This window comes from Geotrypetes seraphini, chromosome 2 (genome assembly GCF_902459505.1).
Source record: "Geotrypetes seraphini chromosome 2, aGeoSer1.1, whole genome shotgun sequence".
NCBI classification, from domain to species: domain Eukaryota; kingdom Metazoa; phylum Chordata; class Amphibia; order Gymnophiona; family Dermophiidae; genus Geotrypetes; species Geotrypetes seraphini.
In genome coordinates, this window is record NC_047085.1 from 365,452,616 (window position 1) to 365,478,043 (window position 25,428).

At 42.8% G+C, this 25,428-nt stretch overlaps 1 protein-coding gene and 1 long non-coding RNA gene across 2 annotated transcripts in view; one reads left to right on the forward strand and one right to left on the reverse strand.

Moving 5' to 3' along the window:
- The window catches only part of LSM5 (LSM5 homolog, U6 small nuclear RNA and mRNA degradation associated), a 27,843-nt gene extending 16,622 nt beyond the window's left edge, over positions 1 to 11,221 (reverse strand). Inside the window, exons 1-3 of the mRNA XM_033930581.1 lie at positions 11,046 to 11,221; positions 5,654 to 5,749; positions 1,897 to 1,924 (exon numbers count right to left, since the gene is read on the reverse strand). Of these exons, the coding sequence (XP_033786472.1) occupies positions 1,897 to 1,924; positions 5,654 to 5,749; positions 11,046 to 11,094 (173 nt within the window). The 5' untranslated portion in view covers positions 11,095 to 11,221. The remainder of the gene's footprint in view (positions 1 to 1,896; positions 1,925 to 5,653; positions 5,750 to 11,045) is intronic.
- On the forward strand, positions 11,197 to 14,042 carry LOC117353948. The gene is made up of 3 exons (XR_004538072.1): positions 11,197 to 11,330; positions 11,865 to 11,983; positions 12,226 to 14,042. It is a non-coding gene; the product is annotated as an uncharacterized LOC117353948 (long non-coding RNA).
- Positions 14,043 to 25,428: the final 11,386 nt, after the last annotated feature.

Consider the following 25,428-nt stretch of genomic DNA (forward strand, 5'->3'; position numbering starts at 1 on the left):
CATAGTAAGGGAGGGGGGGGGGTCCGCCTGAGGTACCGACACCCGTCCTTCTCGCGCCCCCCCCACTCCTTCCCTGCCCCTTCCACTACCACGGGCATCCCTTCCCTCGTACATCTAATGTTCACAGCACGTACAGCAACCTCAATCTGCTGCTCACACCAGCATTGGCTCTTCCTCCAACATCACTTCCTGGACCCGCACCTAGGAAGTGATATCAGAGGAAGAGCCGACACTGGCATGAGCAGTAAGTTAGGGTTGCTACTTGCGCAGGGAACGTTAAAGAGGTATGGGGGAAGGGAAGGGGCATATGGGGTGAGGGGGCAGAGAAGAGGGCGGAGATAGGGCACCACTACCCCGGGCACCTCTCACCCTTGCTTTGCCACTGCTCATACTGTATCATATAAACTCTGTATTGAATTGATATTAATACTGAAATACAGCAAATAAAAGCATATTGAGTCAGGCAAAAAACAGCTTTGTGAATGCAATGTGCAATTTAGTTAAATGGCAGTCAATCAACCCTATCTTCCTAAATCATCCCCCACCCCACTTGAAGGTCCAGCATCTCTTCCTCCCTTCCCACCTTCCTTTCTAGTCTAAATCACTTTCTCTCTCTCCCCCCCTCCCAATTTATGGGTCCAGCATGCATCCATCCATCCATCTCCCTTCCCCTTCTCCCTGCAGGTCCAGCATCCATGGCCCTCCCTTCCCCCCCCCCCCCCCCCCATACACACACTTTTGGTCCACCTCCCCCTCAGGTCTGCCCTCGCTCCTTACGGATCTGGACTCCCCTTAACCTGCAGAGCTGGTTATCTCTTAAAGCAGCAGCAGCAGCCGGGTCAGCAGAGGCAGCGCTGAAAACAAGCTGCTTGCGGCCAGCCCTGGCAGGGTCTTTCCTCTGCCATGTCAGAAGTCATACAGTAGAGGAAAAGCCCTACCAGGGCTGGAGGGAGGGAGGGTTGTCGGGTCAGGAACGCAGGAGACAATTTTTTTTCTGCCTGCGATTTTTTTTTACCGGTTGGTTGAATGCCAGTTAAATGGCATGTTCCCTACAATACAATACTATTTAGCCCGGGGCCAAGTGCAGATATATGGATGAGAACAAGATGGATAGTGAAAGTCAGTTTTTGGTAATTATACAGGTAGCTAAACTCAAAGGCAAGTTCTATGTACTGTTAAACAGTTGTTCCCATTGTCTTAGCCTCATCTGGAGACCAAGTATGAAACTTATATTCACTTTATACATTCTGCACCAAGTTGAACATTAAAAGATTTGTACATAAATAGTAAGCACCCACACACATTTCCTATTACTTTGTTAAATTATGAGCTTGTGTGTTCACATTTTCTTGTTATTTTGAAAATCATTTTTTAAAAGTTTAAACTTCTGTAAAATCTTCCTCATGCATTATACACTTCTCCCTCCATATTTGCGACTTCGGCACTTACGACTTCGGTTATTAGCGATTCAGCACATTTTTTTTCCCAGCATGGTCGGGCAAACGGCAGCGTCGGAGGAAAGTATGCAGAGAAAATTTTAGCACTTGCTTCAGCATGGTGGAGCAAATGGCAACATCAGAGAAAACCTAGTTTGTGTTTAAAGCAATCACAAACAATGACAATAAGTTTTATTTGCGATTTCACAGTATTCATGGGGGCTATACCAAAAACCCGCAAATATGATATTAAAAAAATTATTCACGAGCCGTCTTTGAACATATCCCCCACGAATATGGAGGTAGAAGTGGGGTTTTTTTTTGTTTGTTTTTTTGCAACTACTGCTCTTTAATGCTAGAAAACCATAAAGCTCAAAAATTTTACTAAATTTTGTCTTTTGCATTTTTATGGAATATAATATTGTGCCCAAAATACTGTGAAAAAATGAGAAATACTTACAACTCTGTGACATCTTCTAGAACCATGTCTGGAATCTGATGTCAAGGACCATCCACAGACATGAGGAAACAGGATACATGCAGCATAAGTACTAAAACATGTTTCCTATTCTTAGAAAAAACAAGTTACTAAAATGACCATAAACACATTTACACTAAGTTACTGACAGGTGCTGTCCAGTAACCATGGAAAACAAAACTGAACTGTTAAGGGCTCTGCTTAATGATGATACAGGCTCTAAAATGGCTGAGCAAAACACACCATCAGGTCCTTCAGAAATCTGAGGCTCTTAGAGACCAAAATATTATTTTCCCTCATCTATGTTATTTCACCATACTAAGTTTTGAGGAGAAGCTAACTAAAAGTTGATAAAGCAATGGAGATGAATGGCATATATCTGAGGGTACTGAAGTTCTGGTGCCTCTGCTGGCTGACCTTTTCGATACTTCTCTAGAGTTGGGAGGGGACCCAGCAGACTGGCAAAGGGTAGATATGGTCCTTCTCCAAAAAGCAAGGAGGAAGTTGGGAGCTACAGGCCAGTTAGTCTGAATTCACAGAAAGTGTAGTGAATGCGTAGAATGCCCTCCTGATGGAGATGATGAAGACAAAAATATGTATCTGAATTCAAGAAAGCTTGGGAGATAAGTACCCTGGCTCTCTAAGGGAGAGGAAGGCATAGTAGATGGCATGGATAGGCAAATTCTAGAGAAAACGCCGTACTAGGCAGCTCTGAGTTTCCTGAAGAGGACTCCAGCTTGCATCTCTTGGGCTTTGCAACCTCCGCGCTCCTGCTTTAGGACAACTGCCATTCCAGAGATCCGCTTGTTCTTCAGCCCTAGAGAGCAAAGGAGAGGCTAAGCTGACCACTTCTGCCCTCCCCTTCACGTGTTGCGCGATACGTGGCACAAGGGCACTCTTCGTGTGCTCATCCAGTCCAAGCCTGGCATGAATTAGGATCACAAGAGCCTGAGGACTCCATCCCTGCCAGTTTTGAGGCAAAACGAGGCAATTAGGAGCTTCTGGAGAACTTTGAAAAAAAAAAGAAAATCAAGGTATCCAAGATAACCACAGCAGCATTTTGGCACCAAAAAACAGCTCCAAAAACTAGTGATTTTAAATGTGGAAGGATTATCAGGGAACAGGTAAAAACCTTTAAACCTGTCAGCTGAAGACCTCAAAGTCTGCTTCTCCTCCACACAGGCAGAGTTGTACCATCGACTAAGGGAGCTCTTAGCAATGAAATGAAGCAAAAAGACCAAAAAGCACTGATAAAAAAAGAAATAATCAGAGCAAGAGATTCCAATCCGGGTAGGGCTTCTTCAAAGGCAGGTAAATGTGTTATACCCCCTTCAGGAACCACACCACATCAGGCTGAGAAGCCAAGGAAGAGTTTGACACCTTGCCTCTGTAACAAGCAATGGCAGCCACTTGAACCCTAAGGGAATTATATGCCAGCCCTTTGGACACGCCATCCTGCAATAAGAAGAGAATGGGAGACAGGAAAGCCTGAAAAGGTGAAATACTCTGTTGACCACAGAAAACTTTCCAAACCCTGGCATAAGCCGTAGATGTAGACCTCATTTTCTCTAGACATAACCTGCTTGGAACACCTCTTACGCTTCAGCCTCGACCTTTCAACAGACAGGGCGTAAGGCCAAAGCGGGAGGAATCATCCATCCGTATTGGACCCTGCATGAGCAAGTGCAGCATTACTGGAAACCGTAGAGGATCACCTATCAGATCCGCATACCATGGACGGTGCGGCCAGTCCACAGCAACCAAGACTACTGTCACTTGGAAGCAAGCAATGCGATGCAACACCCAGCCTATCAGCGGTCGGGGGGGGGGGACGTACAGAAGCCTTTGTGGAGGCCATGGAAAAGAACACGTCTACCTCCTCTAAATTCTGTTTCCTGTGTCTGCTGAAGAACCAAGGAAGTTTGGTATTGTGAGCCGACGCCATGAGATCCACCTCCGGGAGACCCCCATATCTGAACAAAGAGTTGGAATGCCTCTTGGGACAGTTCCCATTCTCCTGGATCTACCAGATTTCTGCTAAGGAAGACCGCTTGAACGTTGGCTTTTCTCGCAATGTGGGCCATCGACAGAACGGGAAGATAAATTTCAGCCCAAAGAAGAATAATCTGCGCTTCCTGCGCCAGTTGAGGGCTCTTCGTGCCCCCTTGCCTGTTGATATATGGAATCAGTGTCCAAATATGAGGGAACACCTAGAAATAGTCTGTGAGAAATTTAGATTATTGGCCCTATTATCAATGGGCAAAGTTTAATGATATATGGGAGAGCTATATTCAAATAGAAAAAGAAGTCTGATGAAAGAATATATTGTCTTATTTTGATAGATTGGGGATCCAGGTCTCCTGGGAGGGGGGGTGGGAGAGGTAGGGGATAGGTTTGTTGTAATAGTAGATAAATAAGTTGCATTATTTTTATTAATATATTGAAACTGTGAATCATATTCAATGATGATTATGTGCTGCAGTGAAGCAGGATTCCTTTAATAGTAGGATGGATAATTTGCATTATTTTTATTAGTTTATTAAGATGGTGAATTACATTCAATGTTGATTATCTGATTTAATGAGATTGCCGTATTAGAAAAAATTATTAAAGAATGAAAAAACAGTGCCCAAAATGCCAGCAGAGTTGGCTGGATTGCACCTCAATTCCATAAGACTGTTAGACCATTGAGCCTCCTCCAGAGTCCATGTGTCCTATTCTTAGGAATGAAGGCATTGAAACTCCCCACCCCCATCCTGTCACACTGGCATCTGGGGTGACCACCATCCAGTTTGGGGACACGAGTGGCATTCCCCTGAACAGATTGGTGGTTGAGACCAATCCATACTGAGAGAGGCCTGAGGAGTCCACCTCAATCGACGATCGTAATCCTGAGACACCGGCGACCGCCCTGGACAGGAGAGACTTCTGCAGTGGCCTCATATGAGATCGAGGCCATGGCACTACTTCCGGAGCCACCACCAAACTCTCGGAACCCAGAGCAATAAGCAAACCTGAGACTGTAACTTCTCGCCCCTGAACTGGGGAATAATGATTCTCTATTGGGCTGTGTCAAATAGGACTCCCAGATGCTCTGATGATTGAGAGGGGATCAGCGAACTTTTCAGAAAATTGATGACCCAATCTAAAGACTGCAGAAGGGAAATCACTTTCTAGGTTACTTGCAAACTTTCTTGACGGGAAGCCCAAATTAACCAGCTAGCGGCTCTGCACCGGCAGGAGCGAAGGAAGGTTGCTCCTGCTGCGATTCACTGCTGGACCACCAGGGATACTAAAAGTACACGTGGAGGGAAGTAAAAATTCTTAGAATCAGCTGGTACAGGAGGTGGGAAGGATACCTCATGTCCCAGCCACCGCTGGACCACCATTTCTCACAGCAGGCCTGGTGAAGGCCTGCAAGTCATCAGGAGGGAGATGAAACAGTAGAGAACCTGGCAGAGAGGAAATGGGGCTAGGTGCAGAGACTGGCAGGGGAGGGAGTGAGAGGGCTAAATGCAGAGCCTGGCAGAGTAGCGAGGGAGGGAAAACAAGATGCAGAACCTGGCAAGGCACTTGAATATTAACACCCCGTTCGCCCCCCCCTGGTTTATATTCAAGTCAAACTTTTTTTTCTCCTTTTGGGGAGGAAAATTGGTTTATATTCGAGTATATACGGTAATCTTTAAAGCAAATTTTTCACCTTTAAAGGAGCTGAAGACTTTCTAGAGTAAAAGGATACTGACAAAATCATCAAATCCAAGCAGAGTACCAACAATTTCTTTATCACTTTTCATCACAATATGAATTCGTGATCCAATGCATTTGTCCACCAGCTCTGCAAATAAAGGAGGAAAACTCAAGTTGAGCCAAATAAAATTTCAATCAGAATGTCAGAGTAGACTACCTTTCTTTTTACATTTGTATACCACCTTCTTTTGACACTGAACTGCTTTAAATTTGCACCAATATATAAATACATTATAATGGAAAAATTATGCCTTACCTATTAATTTTCTTTCTTTTAGACACAGCAGATGAATCCAGACTAGTGGGATACCACACATCTACTAGCAGGTGGAGATAGAGAACTGAATTGCAGGTGCTCCTTTTGGATGGGCTCTCTCCTGGCCATTTAGTATCGTTCTTTGCCCAAGCATCAGGAACCCACAACTAGAGAATGGCACAGGGAAAAAATGTTTCACCGTTCCCACCCTGTCCCCATGAGCTTGTCCCCATCCCTGCCCTGTCCCCGCAAGCTCGGTCCCCGTCCCTGCCTCGCCCCCGTCCCCGCAAGCTCAGTCCCTGTCCCCGCCTTGCAAATTGTTATATCCCATCCGCACATGCTTGAAGAGTTATGATTTTATACTGAACTTATTTTATTAAAGTATAAAGAGAGACAATATCCTGTATAATTGTCATTTTATAAACACAAATAATACAGAGCAAGGATCATCAAAACCCCTGTCTCCCCTCCCTTTCACAGTTATGTCTAAAACCAGCTCTAGCAGGATATATATTTCAAATCTGAAATATTCTAATCACAAAATATAAATTTATTTTTTTCTACCTTTTGTTGGCTGGTAATTTTATTCTTCAAATCACATTGGTCTCAGGCTTTGGTTTCGGGTTCCTTCTGTGTTCATCGTGGCATGGCTGGCTCCTGAAGGTAAAACAGGCGCAAGAGGAGCTGGGGAGAAGATGCCGAGTCTGACATGGGCACAAATTATTTTACCAGAGGAGCAAGACTTTTCACCGCTCCCACGGGACAGTAAAAGTTCTTGTTCCCGTTCCAACGGGGCGCTGAAAGGTCTTGTCCCCATTCCTGCGGTAAATCAGTTGCAAATGTCTCCATTCCTGTGGATTTACTGCGGTGACCACAGTTTACCATGGTAAACGGTCCCCGTGTCATTCTCTACCCATAACTGCATATATAGAAAAAAACTTCTTTCCACAGAACTAAGTCCAAACAAAGACCAACAACAACCAACCGCAGAAAACAACACAACCAAACCTCCCAAAAGGGAAACAACCGCAGAAAAAAAAAAATCCAGAATGGGCAGGCCCCTGGATTCATCTGCTGTGTCTAAAGGAAAGAAAATTAGCAGGTAAGGCATAATTTTTCCTTCCTTAGCAACAGCAGCAGATGAATCCAGAGACTAGTGGGATGGTACTTGCAGGCTCCTTATGCCCCCTGCCTGTTGATGTAGGCAACTGCTATGACCCTGGTCAGTCTGTCTTGACTCAGAGTCCAAAACTTCAGCAGGGCCAGTCTGATCGCTCTCAATTCCAAAAGACTGATGGACTACTGAGCCTCCTCCTAAGACTACACTACCTGCGCCGAAGACCGCAAGCACTAAGCCCCCCAACCAATCAGGTTGGCATCTGTCATGACCACCAACCATTCTGGGTTCGCAAGGGAGATCCCCTTGGAACAGATTGGCACTGTCCAGCTACCAATCCATGCTTTGCAGGGCCTGGGGCGTCCAGCAGAGGCAATGATTGTAATTCTGAGACACCGGAGACCAACAGGAGAGAAGAGACTGCTGTAGAGGCCTCATATGAAAGCAGACCCAGTGGTCCACCTCCAGGACTACCACCACAGAGCCCAGCACCTGGACAAAATCCCACATCTGGAGATGCGGCGCCTGTGTCAGCAGCCGAACTTGCGACTGCAACTTCTCGCCCCTGTCTTCAGGCAGAAAGACTCTCTCCTGAGCCTTAGAAGCTTCGTCAATGATGAGACAACATCGCAGACCTGCTCTGGGACCTTCTTCCAGGACAGTCCCTCCTTCCAGTTCGATTCCCAGAGCTAGAGCTTCAAATTGGCTCTTCAAAATCATTATGCTGTTTTTTATTTGACATGACTTGTATATATCTTTAACTATTGCCTTTTATTAATGTACCACTATCATGCATACAATTTTTAGTTTCACCATTATTTGTTAATTCTTGTTTTTAGTTTGTTCACTATAGAGTTTTTTATTTTGTCCATGTACTTTTACCATGTATATCTTGCTGTTTGGCATTCCTCAACAGTATTCTTTACAGCATTCCTATCATTGTGTGTGACATCATGAAACATATCACATCATCCCATTTTCATATGTTCTCTGGCATCAGCCTCACTTTGTCTTTCATTTCACTAGGCAGTCAGCAGGGTTTGTTTGTTTTTCCATCCTCTGCATATATTTTTGATGTGGCTCTCCGTAGTAAGTATAATTCTTTCAAATTAATTTAATTTGTCATTTTCCATCCTCTGCATATATTTTTGATGTGGCTCTCCGTAGTAAGTATAATTCTTTCAAATTAATTTAATTTGTCATTTTCATATTTGACTTAAATTCATGATGTTTCATTTCACATGGCTTGCTTGCCTTGCACTCTAATGGTTATTTTATTTACCTCTCCATCACATCAGATTACCTTCACCGCTGTTACACACCACATATTTTTACCTTAGAATTTATTCCAGATATTTTTGGACCTTCGTATTTAATTTTAGAGTTTATTTTAAACTTTTGGGGTCTCCAAATTTTCCATTGCGTTTCTTAGACATTTCAGCGTAAGATGACTTTACTGATTAGGTTTAGTACTTAACGTCTCTTGCGTTCAATTATGTTTTTTTACGGATATAGATTTTTTTTATTTTTTTTTATTCTCTTATTTCTATATTACTCACCTTGTAATTGATAAGGCACCACTCACTTTTTAGTCACTTCTTTCTATCTGGTTTTCTATCCTCCATGATACTGGATGCATCATTTGAATAGTTGGATCATCATTGTCATCTTTTATCATAGTAATTTGCAGGACATTGTGATTTTAGTAAATATTGAGCTTTTATATCATTTATCTATTATTCTATGGGTCCCTTGCACCAGTATCTTTGTCAAATTTATCCATTTGTTTTTAATATCTTCTATCTCTTTGTGACATGTTCAGTTTCATGTGAATTGATAATTCATCTATAAGGTATGTCCCAGCCGATACTAACAATTTTTTAATCCCCTCCTCCCCCACGTACCTTTTCCCTGGTGATCCAGCAGTATGTGGGCAGGAGCGAGAACTGGCGATAGCCATTCAGAGTGGCGGAGGGAGGGAGCTCGCAAAGTTCGCTCCTGCATGCTGACCCAGGTTTTGGCCTCAAGATTAGGTGGAGGGGCTCAAGTGCGGAAAGCTCGCTCCTGACCATACACCGCTGGATCCCAAGGGAAAAGGTACAGGGGGGGGTAAAAACTTTTAGTATCGGCCGAGACAGAAGGGATCCCTCCTGTTCCAGTCTGCCACTAGAAAACTAGAGGGGGGATGAGGGTGCAGAGCCTGGCAGGAAGAGAAGAGGCTGGGTTCAGAGCCTGGCAGGGAAGGGGGTAGAGCTCAGAGTCTGGCAAGGAGGGAAGAGGGCTGGGTGCAGAGCCTAGTAGGGAAGGGGGATGAGTTCAGAGCTTTGCAGAGCAGAGAGGGAAAGGGGCTGAGTGCAGAACTTGGCAGGGAGGGCGTCTGGGTGCAGATTCTGGCAGGGCATGGCACTTGAATATTAAGCATCAGCTGTTTTGCAGCATATCATTGTCGCTTTTTGCACACAACACACAGATCAGGCCTTGTGCGTCCTTTATTACCGCCACTTTTTGGGACCCCTGAGGAAGACTGTTCGAAACACGGACCATGTTGGATCCCATATCTCATATAAAGTGGTACATTTATACGCAACAATCTGTTTTGTTTGTTTAAAATAAACTTTGCCTGTATCTTGTGCATCTGCCTGCAGGATCTTTCCTAGTCTTCTGCTCACCGTATTTTTACTGCAGATTTGTTGGATTTTCTTTTTGCTCTCTCAAAAAGCCAAATAGTATTAACATTCCATGCTACCAATTCCAAGACAAACAGTGTCTTCTCCCATGTCTCTCTGAACAGCAGACTGGATTTTTCCTCCAGAACTTGTCCAAACTTTTATTTAATCCAGATACACTAACTGCTGTAACCACATCCTCCGGCAATCTTGAGTGAAAAAACATTTCCTCCTACTTGTTTTTAAAAGTTTTCCATGTAATTTAATTGAGCATCTCCTAGCCTTTGTACTTTTTGAAAGGTTAAAAAAATTGATTTCACTTGTACCCATTCTACACCACTCAGAATTTTGCAGTCAGTCATATCCCCCTCAGCCATCTCTCACTATGAACTTCACTTAAGAGCAGTAAGAACTGTTTTCATAGTGTAGCTTTACCTAAAACACAACAATATGTAGTTTAGTGGAAGTTGTAGCCTCAGCATGGGATTGCAACTGTGTAAAGATTATAAATTTTGTGAATTTAGAATCGGTAAACTAGATACTGAATGATAATAGGCTAAAATAGTCAAATCAAGAAAAGGCTTCTTCAAAATAGGGTAGACAATAGGCGTTTTTCAAGCTGATGGAAATAAGCCTTTAGAAAGGCATATACTGGAAACCTACCTGGCTGAGTATGGCTTAAATACTTTGTTGAGAACCCCTGATTTAAAGGAATGGTACATCTTTAGTTGTAACCATTACACCAGTGACTCAGTAAACCTTGGGAAATTAAAATAAATAAGAATTTGTTCAAACATTTTGGAAAGTTTTGATCATTAGCACTTGTGCCCAGAAGAGGTCACCACTGTCTTACAACAACAACTCTGGCAATTACAAACTATGCAAAACAAGTTTACCCCCCTAAAACCGCGCTACGGTTTTGTAAAATGGGGGGGGGGGGTTTTAAAGAACTAAATAGAGAGAAGTATGGACTGACTCCAACACGTGTTAATACTAGAAGGAGAAAAGCCATTAGAATAAAGGACGTTTTCTCAGAGGCACGAAACATAAGTGTATCAAAGTTCCCAAAAAGCCAAAAGGGGAACGTAAAACAGAGCAGTGTCATGCGTTAAACACATAAAAGGAAGAATGCTCCTCTTTTTTTTTTTTTTAAAGAGGGGTGGCGGTGCGTTCATCCAGGTTCTTACCCTCCCGCACCCTCCTAATGCACTATGGGACTCGTAGTCCCGTTTCTTCCAGCTGCCCCAACCTACACCCCAAACAGCCACGAAGACAAGGCCTCACAAATAGCGGGAAAAGGGTAAGGAAAAAAAAAGAAAGAAAAGAAATAGGAAAGTCGTATTACCGAGAGGCAAGAGTTGAGATGGATTCGTATTAGTGTTTACCGCAGCCATCTTTCTTCCCACTTCCGGCACAGAGCTTGAACCAAAACCACGTGCAACTACATTCACTTCCGCTTCTGCTGCAGTGACTAGAGAGTGCGCGACTCTCTCTGAAGGCAACCAATAAGCAGCCGAGAAGTCCGTTGCTTTGGTTGGAAGGTAGAGGAGCACGTAATATAGGTGGCCCCCGACAGAAACCCATACTTTTGCGCACGCGCAGGTCGAGATGGACCAATCTTACATTGGCAGTACGTATTGTATATTCTGGCATTCTCCCTTTCTTCCCTTGTTCCCACAGCTTATAACCAGCATTTTTCCATTCACCCCCAGCCTGGTAATGGCATATTTTCCTCTCCTCCCCTATGAGTCCTGCATTTGGCCCTCTCCTTTGCACCTACACCCACATCCCGTTCCCTTCCTCACGGCCCTCTTCGGCGACTTGGCAGTGGCAGCGATTAAGACAGGCTGCTGATGTCGGAGCCTTCCCTCTGTAAGTCCCACTCCCGTCTGCTTTGTTTCAACTTCCTGTTTCTGTATAGGCAGGACTCCCAGAGGGAAGACCCTGATGCTGGCAGCCTGGCTTAATTGCTGCCACTACCTAGTCGCCAAAGAGGGCCATGGGGAAGGAGGGTGCGGGTTGTAGAACAAATACTTGAAAGTTGAGATTCCATACAAGCAGAGACAACGAACTACAAATCCCTGAGGGTTCATCCTGTCATTAATGAAACTTTAATTGTTTAGGGTCAAAAATCACAAAACTATTACTTTTCAACTTTAAACAGCACTTACAAGGAAATTGAAGAAAGAAAGTGGCCCCCCAAGGCTAAAATATTTGCGCCTCAGCTGAGTGAGTCAAGAAATATAAATATACATTGACCTCAAAACAAAGAATGTTGATAATGTAAGTACTGCAAAGTCTCAATACCCAATTGCGATTGGGTTCAAGGACAAAAGTAGCTATCAAAATTGCGCAGGTGAGGGTCTCTTGCTGGGATTTCTCCAAAAAGTTTGTTAATTCCAAGCTAACTATTGATACCTATCTAGGCAACTGCTCTGATCTAATATAATATGCTCTTGATAGTGGCAGTATAGATTCTTGAGGGATCTGCAAAATTTCTCTAATATACTTAATTATGTCCACAGGAGAGACCAGAGGAGATTTGGGAAAAGTTGGAAAACCCACAAATCTCAGATTTAAACTTCTCAATTGATTTCCTATGGCTTCCAATGTATTATGAACAGCCCCTTTATATTTTATCAGAGTTTGCTGACAATTTTATAACTCAGTCATCTGTTTCTCAATCTTTCCCAGCTGCCCATATGCATTGCCCAGACCTTCCTTATTCCCAGCCACTTGAGAATGTAATACTTCAAACTTAATTTGAACCCTGAATTTCAAACTTTTGTGCAGAGTGAGTATTGGGATGTTGCAGAGCAAAGTAAAAAGGGGGGACTTTGCCTTTGGACGAAACTTGTTGAACCTATAGGTCCCATCCGAGGTTCAAACATACAACCAATAAAAGTACAGCTAAAGCTAAGTACAAAAAAGCTTTTAACTTTTATATGAAAATGTTTTTGAAAAATGAATTCTTCAATGATATGCACATATGAATTGTACAAAGCACGTTAGAAAAATATTAATTAAGGTCTGATGATGAATCAAAAGCCAATAAATGAAATAAGCCTACAAATAATTTGGCTGATGGTTGGCATGTTCTGAAGACTGTAGTCAAATGACAAGCAAATGATAAATAATTTATTATTCATAAGTCTAAATGAATGTTTAATGCCGCTGTGGGGTTTGTAATATAGAGTGATTTTTGCTAGCACACTATTCCTCAATGCTTTCACAAAAGTTTTTTATGCTGATGATGGGGAGGAGGTAGGGTCTTATGACTCAAGTACTGAGGCTTTTTCTTTCATTTGCATTGAGATCAATGGTGTTGAATTAGACTGTTAATGAGTGTTGTTTGTCCAAACATTCAAACAGGGATCTCTCCATCTGGGTTATAGCTGCAGTTACCTCCTTCCATGCTGGACCCGACATCTCAGGTGTCTTAAATTCCATCGATTTAGCCCCAAGGTCAGACAGCCTCATCATAGCACTGGGAGTTCTTCCAAGATCCCTAGGATGTTCTGAGGAACTATCCTCTCCAGGGACACCTCTGGAAACCAAACTCTGTAGAATGAGAACCCCACTGGGCAATGCTGAAACCAAAAAACCTTTTGATAAGGTTCCAGCTGCACTGTCTGCCACTGCAGTTTCAATTCCAGGTATTGGTGGACTGTTCTGTAACTCTGGGTTGAAGGAGTAATCATTTCCTTCTGCCAATGCTTGCTTGCTTTGAACACAAGTTGTGTTATAGCTAGAAAAATAACCTCGGCAAAAAGCTGGTGTTATTTTACCATCCCAGGAACATTAGGTCTCAAAGTGCAATCCAGTGCTCCTAGGTCACTTCTTAAATGGGTTTCAGTGATGTCCCCACCAAGTAGCACCCATATCCTCTTGACCAATCAAAGCCACCCTCTTTGAGATACCATCCCCAATCAAATTCCTCCTCCCCCAAAATGAGATCCCTGCCTTCCAAAATACTCCCCAAACCCTGGTGATCTAGTGGGATCTTGGGCAGAAATTGTACTTATCTCAGGCACAGTATTGACACCAATATGGACCATGTTTCACCTCATGCTGCATCAGGGTATGGTTCTCCCAAAAGTTATATGCTGCCTCCAGTCAGACTTTCGCCCCCCAACACTCCACATAGACTGCCCTCACCAAAATCAGTAGTGACCTGTTCATGGCCAGATCTAAGGGCCTTTATTTGATCCTCATTCTTCTTGACCTGCCTGCTGCCTTTGATATTGTTAATCACAGCTTACTCCTTGATTTGCTGTCCTCGCTTAGATTCCACAAATCTGCCCTCTCCTGGTTTGCCACCTACCTCTCCCACTGCACATTTAGGCCCTGATTCTCCAAAGTGCCGTCCCGATTTTAGGCAGCTGTAGGCGTCCTACAGCTGTCTAATCAGCCAATCGGGATGCACGTTTTTTTAAAAAAAATGCTCCCCAGGCAGGCCTGAAGGCACCTCCGGGAGCCTAGGGAGATCCGCAAGATGCCTAAGCTCGTCTAAGGGCCTTAGGCAAACCTAGGCGGCCCTACGCGTCTCCCTAGTAGAGGAGAAGCTTAAAATGTAGGCCAGCAAAATGCTGGTCTACATTGTAAGTAGACGCGGCCGCTATACTTATCGCGGCAAGGGATCTCTCTGCCGCTATAAGTATAGCGGGCCGCGGCCTGTCCAATCGCTGGCAGGAGGGTGCCCAATCCCTCCTGCCCGAAGACGCACCCCCCCCCCCGACACTACCGACCGCCCCCCCCCCCCCGACACTACCGACCGCCCCCCCCCTGACATTACCGATCTCCCCCCCCCCCCGACAATATCGATCGCTGGCAGGAGGGTGCCCAATCCCTCCTGCCCGAAGACGCACCCCCCCCCCCCGGCGCTAACAACCCCCAAACCTCCACTCCACCAAACCTGTTCTTACGGCCAGATGGGTCTTGCACGTCCAGCTGGCAGGCACGCCTCGTCAAAATGAGGCTGGCCCGCCCCTTCCCGGCCCATCCCGCCGAAGCCTAAGGCCTGATTGGCCCAGGCTCTAGAAGCCTGGACCAATCAGGCCTTAGGCATAGCGGGTCCGCCATCCCCACTAAGTCTAAGGTCTGATTGGCCAATCAGGCCTTAGATTAAGTCTGAGCTTTTCCTCTTTTCTCCTAAACCCTCCGCTCTTCTCCCTTTATTCTCCATCTCTGTAAATAAAACTAGTACTATCCAGTCTCCTCTGCTCGCAACCTTGGAGTCGTCTTTGATCTCTCATTTTCTATGCACATCTGATTGCTAAAGCCTGTTTATTCTATCTCTACAACATTGCCAAAATTCACTCCTTTCTCTCTGAGCACAATACCCAGACCCGCACACGTAATCTCAGGCTTAGACTACTGCAATTTACTTCTAACAGGTCTCCCTCTGAGCCGCCTCTCTCCCTTGCTATCAGTGCAAAACTCAGCTGCACGGCTTATCTACTGCCAACCTCACTACGCTCACCTTACCCATCTCCTCAAATCACTCCACTGGCTCCCTATCCGCCTCCATATACAGTTCAAACTCCTATTACTAACCTACAAGTGTGTTCATGCCGCAGCCCCTCAATATCTCCTCTATCTCTCCTTATATACTTCCCAGAGAACTCTGTCCCTCAGATAAGCTGCTTTTATCTTTACCCTTTTCCTCCACTGCCAATTCCAGACTCTGGAATAAACCACCTGAGTTCATCATGCCCCTTCCCAGACTGAAAATCCACTTTATTGATTTATTTCAAGCCCTCCCAGAAAGCTCAGGGAGGGTAACAGCCTTCAGTTCATAACCCTACTCCCCTTTTTGGTACCGTAACTAAACCACGCAGGACAATGGCACGCTGACAGTCCCACACAGGACTCGCGTGGTTTTGACGTGTCACCCCCCTCTTCCCACTGCTCACCACCCTAGCCAGCAGATTATCCATCCCCCTCTAACTGTATCCCCACTTTGACATCCTCTTTGTTTGTCTTGTCTATTTAGATTGTAAGCTCTTTCGAGCAGGGACTTTCTTCTTTATAACTCTGTACAGAGCTGCGTACATCTGGTAGCACTCTAGAAATAATTAATAGTAGTAGTAGAAAAAACGTTGGAATAAATGAAGAACTAGGCAAGGCACTTGAACTTCTGCCTATTACAGTTTTTCAATTGGATACAGTTTGCCATTGGATATTTTTAAGAAATAGTAAAAAGTATTTTGTATTTTTGCTTCCATGATATAGCAAGTTAATAAAATGCATTTTTAAGGAGCTAGTTTGCTTGCTCTAGGGCTTTCATTTTTGTACCTCTGTTTCAAAGGGAAGGGCAGGATAATTATAGGCTTGGAATTCACAGCACTTCTGAGGGATTATTTAGCTGAATTGCTGGGAGTCATGATTGTAGGAAACCAGAAAACTCTGCCAACCATATACAAATAGATCACATGAATATTCATTGTATAAATCTTGAAAGCCTGACTGGGTTGTGGCCCTCGAGGACCTTGGATGTCCATCCATAATCTAAATCGTAACAAGGTCACAAAGTACCCTAGCCTCAATAAATATCCAGGCCTTTCAAGACCACCTAGTGTTTGCCAGTTTAGCTTGTTGTGCTTTCATTTCAATCATAATTAAATGCTAAGATCAATTTTTAGGTAGTGAACACAATACATAATTTAAAAAAAGTGTGCAGCAGGCACGTGGGATCTTTAGAGGGAGAGGAGGAGATAGCAGATGCTGCAGATGGACAGACTGGATGGGCCATTTGGCCTTTATCTACAGTCATGTTTCTGTGTTTCTACTATACAATTTTCAAGAATATATTTACCAACCTTTTGGTCATTCAAAGAAAATAACAGTGCAGTCAATATTCAAAGTGATTTAACTGGGCAGGAGAGCTCCCTCCATCCCCGTCCTGTAGGCTCCTCCAGGCCTATCTGATATTTTTGGTAGTCTACGGTGTCCTAAAGGTAGGAACAACTTTGACCTCAAAATTCCCACCTCTAGCAGCAGTCTTGTGGTGTTCACATAAACTCCAGTGACCAGCACATAGCACTGTCCAGATATTCAATGCCAGTGCTGGACATGGCTTGACATTGAATATCTGGCCTTAACTCTGCCTATGGTGGTTAGTGGTTAAAAAAAAAGTTGGAAGTCATGATGTGGTGAGCGAAGCAGGACATGTTTCTGCTGACCTCCAGGACTTCGGACTACATCTACGTAATCTCTTATTTTTGACCTTATTATTTATTGGATTAATTATATGTGAGTATTAATCGGTTTACAGTACTATTTCATCAGAAGTGAAGGTTACTAAAACATTTACATTGGAGATAGAAGTTACTTGATTCAATCCATCATTTGTCTGCATTCTAATCATAATTGTGAGTGCCTCTAAATCCTGCTAAGCTAAAATTGGGCCTACCTGTTTGGGCTATTGCAGTGATAGTTAATTGACAATCCACAGCTTTTCCAGTTTGGCAAGGAACCCATCAGGGATACCTCTTGCTCTTTCTTTTGTATCTTGAACTGCTTCTGTGTACACTGCTGACAGATAGAGATGTTCGGGGAGTAGCACTGGATAGACTCCAGTAGATGGAACCTAAGCACACTACTAGGCAGGGCTCTGGGTTTCTGGCCCAGAAATATCTAAGAAAAAGGACCATTTAAACTAAATAATTAATTTATGGAGCATATATGGTTGGACAGACTGGATGGACCACTCGGGGCTTTATCTGCCGTCATTTACTATGTTTCTATGTTTTGTTTTTCAAAAATGACCATAAAAGATAGACACACTAAGGATGAACACATTTAGAGATGTCCATTTTTGAAAGAAATAGATAGACTTTTGTGGTTTCGAAAATGGATATTTTTCCTAACCGATTTTTGGGTGTACTTCACAAAACGTCCAAAGTCCGATTTAGATGCCATATCGAAAATGCCCCTCTATATATAATTATGAGATAGTGCAGTTGGTGAGCTCCTGTTGATAGATATTCACCTATAACCACACACCTTAGATACCTGCATCTCTATCCAAGTTTGCGATTACACCAAATAGATTTTTGATAGTTACCTTCAGGTGATGAATAACGGAGGCATCCTATGGTATTCTCAGCTCAGGTAAGTGTTTCCCCAGGAGAAGATAATTACAGTATCTTTGCCTGCATATTGGAGATTTAGTGTGAAGGGTGCTTGCTCCAGAATGTGTGCCAGAATTCAGTTTCACATATCCATGGCTCAGCATTGATCTGGTAAGATCAGGGCTTTTTTGAGGGGTACTCAGAGGTACTGAATACCGGCACCTTTTCCATTCCTTGATAAAAGTGACCCATGGTCCAAGTATTAATAAAAGAGCTCAGGTTCTGCACACTCAGTGCTGCCTTTTCATGGATTCTGTGGCTGGCTACTGTGAGGTGGGTACCTCAGTGATCACCCCACTCTTGAACAATGGCCTGGAATTTGAGTACCAGCACCTTTTTTGCTAGAAAAAAATACACTGAGTAGGATTATTGATGGTTCAACATGAGAGGGTCCCTTCTACCTTCCCTTTCTAATTCCTACTTTCTTTCTCCCATGTGTCCCCATTCTGCCATCTTCATATTTCCTCTGTTCTTATCCTCTCCTTTTCCTTCTCATACCCCCTCCCATCTGGATTGACAGATTTTTCAGCAGTAACAGGCTCTATTGTAGCTCTTACTATATAAGAATTTCCTAATACAATTAATTTTTTAATTTTTATTTATTCAATTTTCTATACCATTCTCCCAGGAGAGTTCAGAATGGTTTACATGAGTTTATTCAGGTACTCAAGCATTTTTTTTCCCTGTCTGTCCCGGTGGGCTCACATTCTAATGTACCTGTGGCAATGGAGGAATTAAGTGACTTGCAAGGAGCAGCGTGGGTTTGAACCCATAACCCAAGAGTGCTGAGGCTATAGCTTTAACCACAGTGCCACACTATCTTTGGAAACCTCTGAGGGGTGCTGAGGTTAGGGAGCAGAGCAAATAGCAAGTTGAATGGTTATTAAAGTGGAAAAAAAAAGAACAGATGATGCCTTAGGGTTATTAAACACTTCCTTCTCCAAAGATTGTGGATGGCAGAGAAAAAGATTAACGGTTACAGTAGACAAAGCTAAGCCTTAACATAGCTGCATGTCCCATCCCATAGCACTTTCTATTTTAACCAGGAGGGAGGCTCATCTTGCAGCATGTAGTCAGGCTCCCCACTCAACTTTATCTTGAAAGTATAAGGGAGACATCACATGCTGTATACTTTTTATATTAAATATATAGTGGGTGGGTTGGGAGTGTTTGGCGCCTTATACAATGTTTTCATTTTTGGTGGCTGGATGATAGTCATTCCTTTATACCTAACCAGTTAGACCTGATTTTCAAACTGACTGACAGTTTAGTTGGGAAATTCAGCCACAATAAATCTAGCTGGTCAAATTATGACTTGTAAGATTTAGAATATTATTGTACTGAAAAGACAGCTACAATTCTCCTTCATTAGATCTTTCCATGTCTACCTCATTGTTTATAAGTTTTACGATGTCTGATTAAGATTGTTTAAAGTTGGGGATCCAAGATGGCAGAAACATCCCTATTAATTCTGAATATGTACTAGCCCACTTTTAATGAACCGGAAGCATTAGAGCCAGGTGCAGGTGATTCAATCTGCTCCATCAGAGGTGTTTTGCAGCCTGGCAATATGACCTCAGCCCCTGAGTACTCCTTGGAGATACCACAAGAAGATGGGACTTAAGTGATATTCTTGGAGACTGAAGTCATCTTGAGAACAGCGAGCTCTCCCAACAGCACATCAAGGACTAGATTCAATAAATGGTGCCCAAAAAATCTGCACTGAACGCTATTCTATAAATGACGCTCTGAGCTGAGCACCAGACAGCAGTGGTGGAGACAAACAGGATGGCAATGAGTATGTAAAAAATGACTTTATTGCAATAACAAATGGATGACGCTATAAAATAGTATACAAGAGACTCGACATGATTTGTGTTTCGGCCCCTAAGGCCTGGATCAGGAGTCTATAAAACATTTTAAAAAATAATAAATCAAGACCCTAAAAAAAATAATAATAATCTGGACAACAATTCAAAACAACAATTAAGCTTAAAAATAATTTATAAAAATCTATACATATAAAATTATGTATGCATTATTAAAATTATAAAAATTGTATGCAAAAATGAATAACAAATTTATGTATGAAATACACACACACACACATATATATATATATATATATTAAACAAAAAAAAGGAGAGAAACAATGTATCCAATTTTGCTGTACTGGTAATGCAAAACTATATTGTTCAGAGCAGAAATAAAATTATCTGAAATATAATAAACTGAAATTGCAACTGTGAATTTATAAGTAAAAATGTAAAAATCAACACATCAATGAATAGTGCCATGTTTGGACAAAATGAAATCAAGAAAAAAAAAGTACTTATACGCCTTTTACGAAACTGCGATAGCAGTTTCTATTGCGGGGAGCTGCACTTAATGGCCCGTGCTGCTCCCGACCCTCATTGAGTTCCTATGAGCTTCGGGAGTAGCGCAGGCCATTCAGCGTGGCTCCCCACGCTAGAAACTGATATTGCAGTTTCGTAAAAGAAAGGGGGTTAGTGTCTAGAAACATGAACTAACTCCCTCTTTTACAAAACTTCAATAGCAGTTTCTAGCGTGGGGAGCTGCGCTGAATGGCCCACGCTGCTCCCGACGCTCATAGGAACTCTATGAGCATTGGTAGCAGTACAGGCCATTCAGTTTGGCTATCGAAGTTTCATAATAGGAGGCCTAAGCCCTCTTTTGCTAAAGTGCGCTAACCGATTAGCACACACTAAACGCTAACGCGTGCATGTTAGTCTATGGACGTGTTAATGTTTAGCGCAAGCTAATTGGTTAGCGCACCTTAATAAAAGAGGGGGTAAATGTTGAAATGTGATGAATCTAGACATTAAATTAAAATTACACATAAATAAATGATAATGATCTGTGGAAAAAAATGTGAGAAAAGAAAGCTGAGCAAGTAACATCTATAAGCAAAAAGAAAAGAAAAGGGGGAAGCAAAGAAGAGAAAGAAACCTGGAACAAAGAAAAAGGAAGAAAAGAAGGGGGAAGGGGGTGGTGAAAAACTAAAAGACTATAAAATATAGTGAAAAACAAACAAGATTTGAAGCACGTTGTAATGCAGAACATTTCTTGCAAAAAACATGATATAGTTAATGAATGTGAAAAAAAACATTTTGAAATGTGCATGTTATACAATATGAAGGCCATAATCAAAAGAAACATCTAAGTCCGATTTGGACGTAGGGCGCTAGTTGCCCAAAGTCGGCACTAGTAAAATGTCCATTCTCAAAAAGTACATCTAAACTATTCCGTTTTTCAAAAATCGTGTATCTGTACATCCAGGCGTTTGATCGTCCAGGCCGTCACTACATCTATCTTTATACTATATTCTTGAACAAAAATTTGTCCAAGTTCCAAACACCCAGAACAAGAGCTGTTGGACATGGGAGAAGCCAGTACTGTGATGGACTGGCCACCCAGATCTGGCAACAGAGCAATAGGGCACCTTACAGGTCACTGCTGTGAACTTCACAAAAAGGGTACCATATAAACATCTCACCAGAACTCCCTTACAGGTTATGTTGAGCCCCCCAAAACCCACTATACCCCCCTGTCTGCAACCCCAATAGCCCTTATAGCTGCAGGTGCCACCTACATAGCAGTACAGAAGGGTTTGGGGGGGTGTTGTGGGGCTCACATTTTCCACCATGAATGTAGTGGTTAGAGTGGCTTATGGGCCTGGGTCCTTCTATGGTTCACTAGCCCTCCCCCAGACTACTTAAGTCACCTCTCTGCTGTTCTACTATACTTTCCTATGCCAGGTGCTGATGTTCCGGAGGCAGGTATGTACGTTTTTGTTCTGAACTTTGTGAGGGTGCAACGAGGTCAGTGAACATAGGAGGAGTATGTGTGGGTCTTTACTTTGTCTCTGCAGTGGTTATCTGGTCACTTTCAATACCTTTTGGGCACTTATACCTGTCTTTACATTGTTTAACTCACAGTGTATAAGCTTCGCCTAGGCAGTCTCGTCGAATATTTGATTATCCCTACAGGATCCCACCCTAACCACTCCTCCAAAAATGTCCTTTTCAGCTCTGGGCGCTCAAAGGGCTTCAGAGGCCTAAAATTCTCTGGATACGTCCAAAAAGCCATTTTGATTATCGGCACTTGGACAACCTGTCTTTTAGATTATCCAAGTGCCAACTTGGGTGGGTTTTTAGACCTATTTAAGTTTCGATTATGAGTCCCTATGTATCATAATTTAAACAACAAAAATGGAACTATATGTAAAAGTAATAGAAGAAACCAGATGAGTTATAATAGCATTGAATATTACATTCATTAAAATAAGTGATGACATGATATAAATGATTATTACCCAATCTAAAAAATAAAAGCTAATTTACAACAAAAAAAACTTTTATGTGCTGACAAAAAAAGGGGGGGATGGACAGATGAAAAAGGGGGAAAGGGGAAAAGGGTGGGGGGAGTGGTGGAAATAAAGAGGGGAGGAGGTGAAAGTGGAAAAGATGGAAGAGGAAAGGAGGGAAGGGGGAAGAAGGAAAGAAAAAATGGGGGAGGATAGAGAGGAAAAAAAAGGAGGAAGAAAACTGACATAATTTAACAGATCTTAAAAGGGGGGTTATCAGAGAAATGCTAAAATCAGATCCTTTTCTGAGCACACTGCTAAGACCCTCATCCATACCCTTGTCACATCTCGCCTAGACTACTGCAACCTGCTTCTCACTAGCATTCCATTAAACCATCTCTCTCCCCTTCAATCTGTTCAGAACTCTGCTGCATGCCTCATATTCTACCAATATCGCTATGCCCACATTACCCCTTAGTATCTCTCCTCTCTTCCCACACTCCCTCCTTCCCGGGCATGCCACTCATCAGGTAAGTCTCTGCTCCTCTATGGCCAACTCCAGACTTCGTCCCTTCTACTTTGCTGCACCAAATGCCTGGAACAAACTGCCTGACGATATGTCAGGCTCCTTCTCTGGCAGTATTCAAATCCAGACTCTTTCAATTCCAATTTCCAACCCATCTGTAATTCCCTCACCTGAGCACTGTGTATAGATGCACCTTCTTGTCCAGTTTGTCTGTCTTGACTAGATTGTAAGCTTTTTTTTAGCATGGACGGCCTCTCTTCTATGTTTTGATGTACAGCACTGCGTATGTCTAGTGGCGCTACAGAAATGATAAGTACTAGTAGTAGTAGTCATCTGGGTACATCTGGTTATCTGAACATAGATCACATGAATCCTGCTCTCCTATGATGAAAGCTTATTCCATCTTTCAGTATTAGCCCTTTCTTTTAACTCCCCAGCAGTTTAGTCCAGCAAAAAAATTCGCCATCTTCCCAAAACTCAGGAAATGGGGGGGTCATAAGGATACCAAATGGTATTTTAATGTTCAGTTTTAGATATGTTCTAGTAGCGATGGTGGGCTCCATCTCTGACAATGTTGAAGTCCAAGTTAAAAGCCCATCTCTTCGAGACTCCTTTCAACTTCTAACTCCTCTCACCTTGGGTTCTGCATCCCCAACCCTATGTGTCATGTCTGCCTGTTGAGGAGTAGTGGCTCGTGGCCAGTAGGGGGTGATGTTTATGGAACGGTAATGGAATGGATGTCGGAGCATGATGGTGCAGTATTTTTTGTGGAGTTTTTCTACAAAAGTGCCTGTTTTCGTATGATTCTGGGTAATTCTAGTTAGATACAAGCATATGTGTTAGTTAAGGCCACGCCCAATATAATCGTACGACAAACTGGTGAATAAAAAATCTGAATAAATGAATCCAAGGCCAGAAAAACACACTACAGATTAATATAAGGGAAAGAATAGTGTTCTTTTTATGTACTTTGCTGTTGGGCCAGATCATAAAGGAAACCAGAGGAATCCATTTTGATTCTCTGTTTTTATCTATATCTTCTCAGTCTTGGAATCCATTTTGTTTTCCAAGTCTTTGTTCTCAGCAGCGTGGTGTTAATTAATACCACATGTGCTTGCTTTAGACTAGTTAGTAACGTGTCCCAAACTAAGATATAACAGGAATTAAATATAGGTTTGAATGAAAATTATGAATGTATGGAAGCTTGGCCAAGCAAGTGCTGGAGTGAATTGTATGACTGTGTATTGAACAAAAGAATGGGTTTTGAAAAAACATATTATATATATATTTGCAACCTAAAGAAATCCTAAAGCATCATCTGGAAGTAATTAAGTCAGAGACTCCTGCTCTAACATAGGAAGTGTGAAGCTGTCAGCTTAGGGGGGACCAGCCCCTCCTTTTCTCTGATTGCCTTCTCCTACACTTTCTCCTTTCCTCTAAGGCTGAGAACTTTTCAGCATCTTTTTAACAAATAATTTCTCTTTATATACTTTTGTGAAAATTATGATTTATATTCAGAAACGACTATAAGCAAACAAATGTACTTTTCTAAAACTTTGTCTAACTTTTAAACGTGGAGGAATTTTCTTTGTCTAACTTTTAAGACCACCTCTTTTGTTACTTGTTATTGGTTGAGATACTGATGATGTCACTGAGCCAAAAGTATATAATAGAATTACCTGAGATATTAAGATGAGATCGTTATCAGAAGGCCAGCATTTGGCAACTATAACGATCTCCCATTAGCGCAACTGTTAAGCAATTATGCTTGATTCTTTTGATCTCATAATGGAAAAATAGAAACAGTAATTCAATAAATTTTAATTATAAGTTTTAAAACCTTGCGCTGGTGTCATTTTGCATGTTTTATTATTTTTCAAACCTAAGCTTTCAAGAGGCGTCGATGTCCCTTGCTCACTGTCCAAGTTAGAATGTAAGCTCTTCCAAGCAGGGATCGTCTATTAAATGTCAAAGACATACAGCACTGCGTATGCCTTTCAGTGCTACAGATGTGATAAATAGTAGTAGTAGTAGAATCACTGTTATTCCCAGAACAGGGGAATCAAGTCATTATGACATCAGTGCTGAGGTCATCTCTTAGGCACCAGGAAAAGAGGCATTATGATATCATGTCAGCCTTGATTACCAGAGATTAGAACTCTTCCGTTTACTTGAATTACAGAATGGTCAACAAAATTGCACCTGAGCATGGACTAAATTCTCCAAACCTCAGAACGGTAAGAAGTAGAGAATGCTGCGTTTGGTAAATGGCTTGCAGGGCTGGCTCAAAGGATAGTGGCACCCTGAACCATGAGCCAACTTTGTTGGTGCCCCCACCCCCCATCACATCAATGCCAGCACCCCCTCTCCCTCTGCAGGTTTGGTATTTCCCCCATTCCAGTTTCTTTTTCGCCCCTCCCCATGGGTCTAGCACTTCTCCCACACCTTTCTCACTCCCCTGTACCTATAGTCTGGTAAAGTTTGTTGGTGGCAGCAGCATGACAGGCTGTCTTCAGACAGCCCCTGGGCTTTCCCTCTGTTGCATTCCACCAGGGCTGACTCACGGGGTTGGGGCTCCCTAAGTTATGGTTGCCAAATTCCCTCTTTTAAAAAAAGAGGCCCCGCCCCATTCCGCCTCCAGCTGTGCCCACAGCTGAACTTCCTGTCTCCTTCCCCAAGGAGGCTGTTGCTGAGCAGGGGGAGAGATTCCAAGTTACCCAGTTTCAAGAGGGAGTTGGTA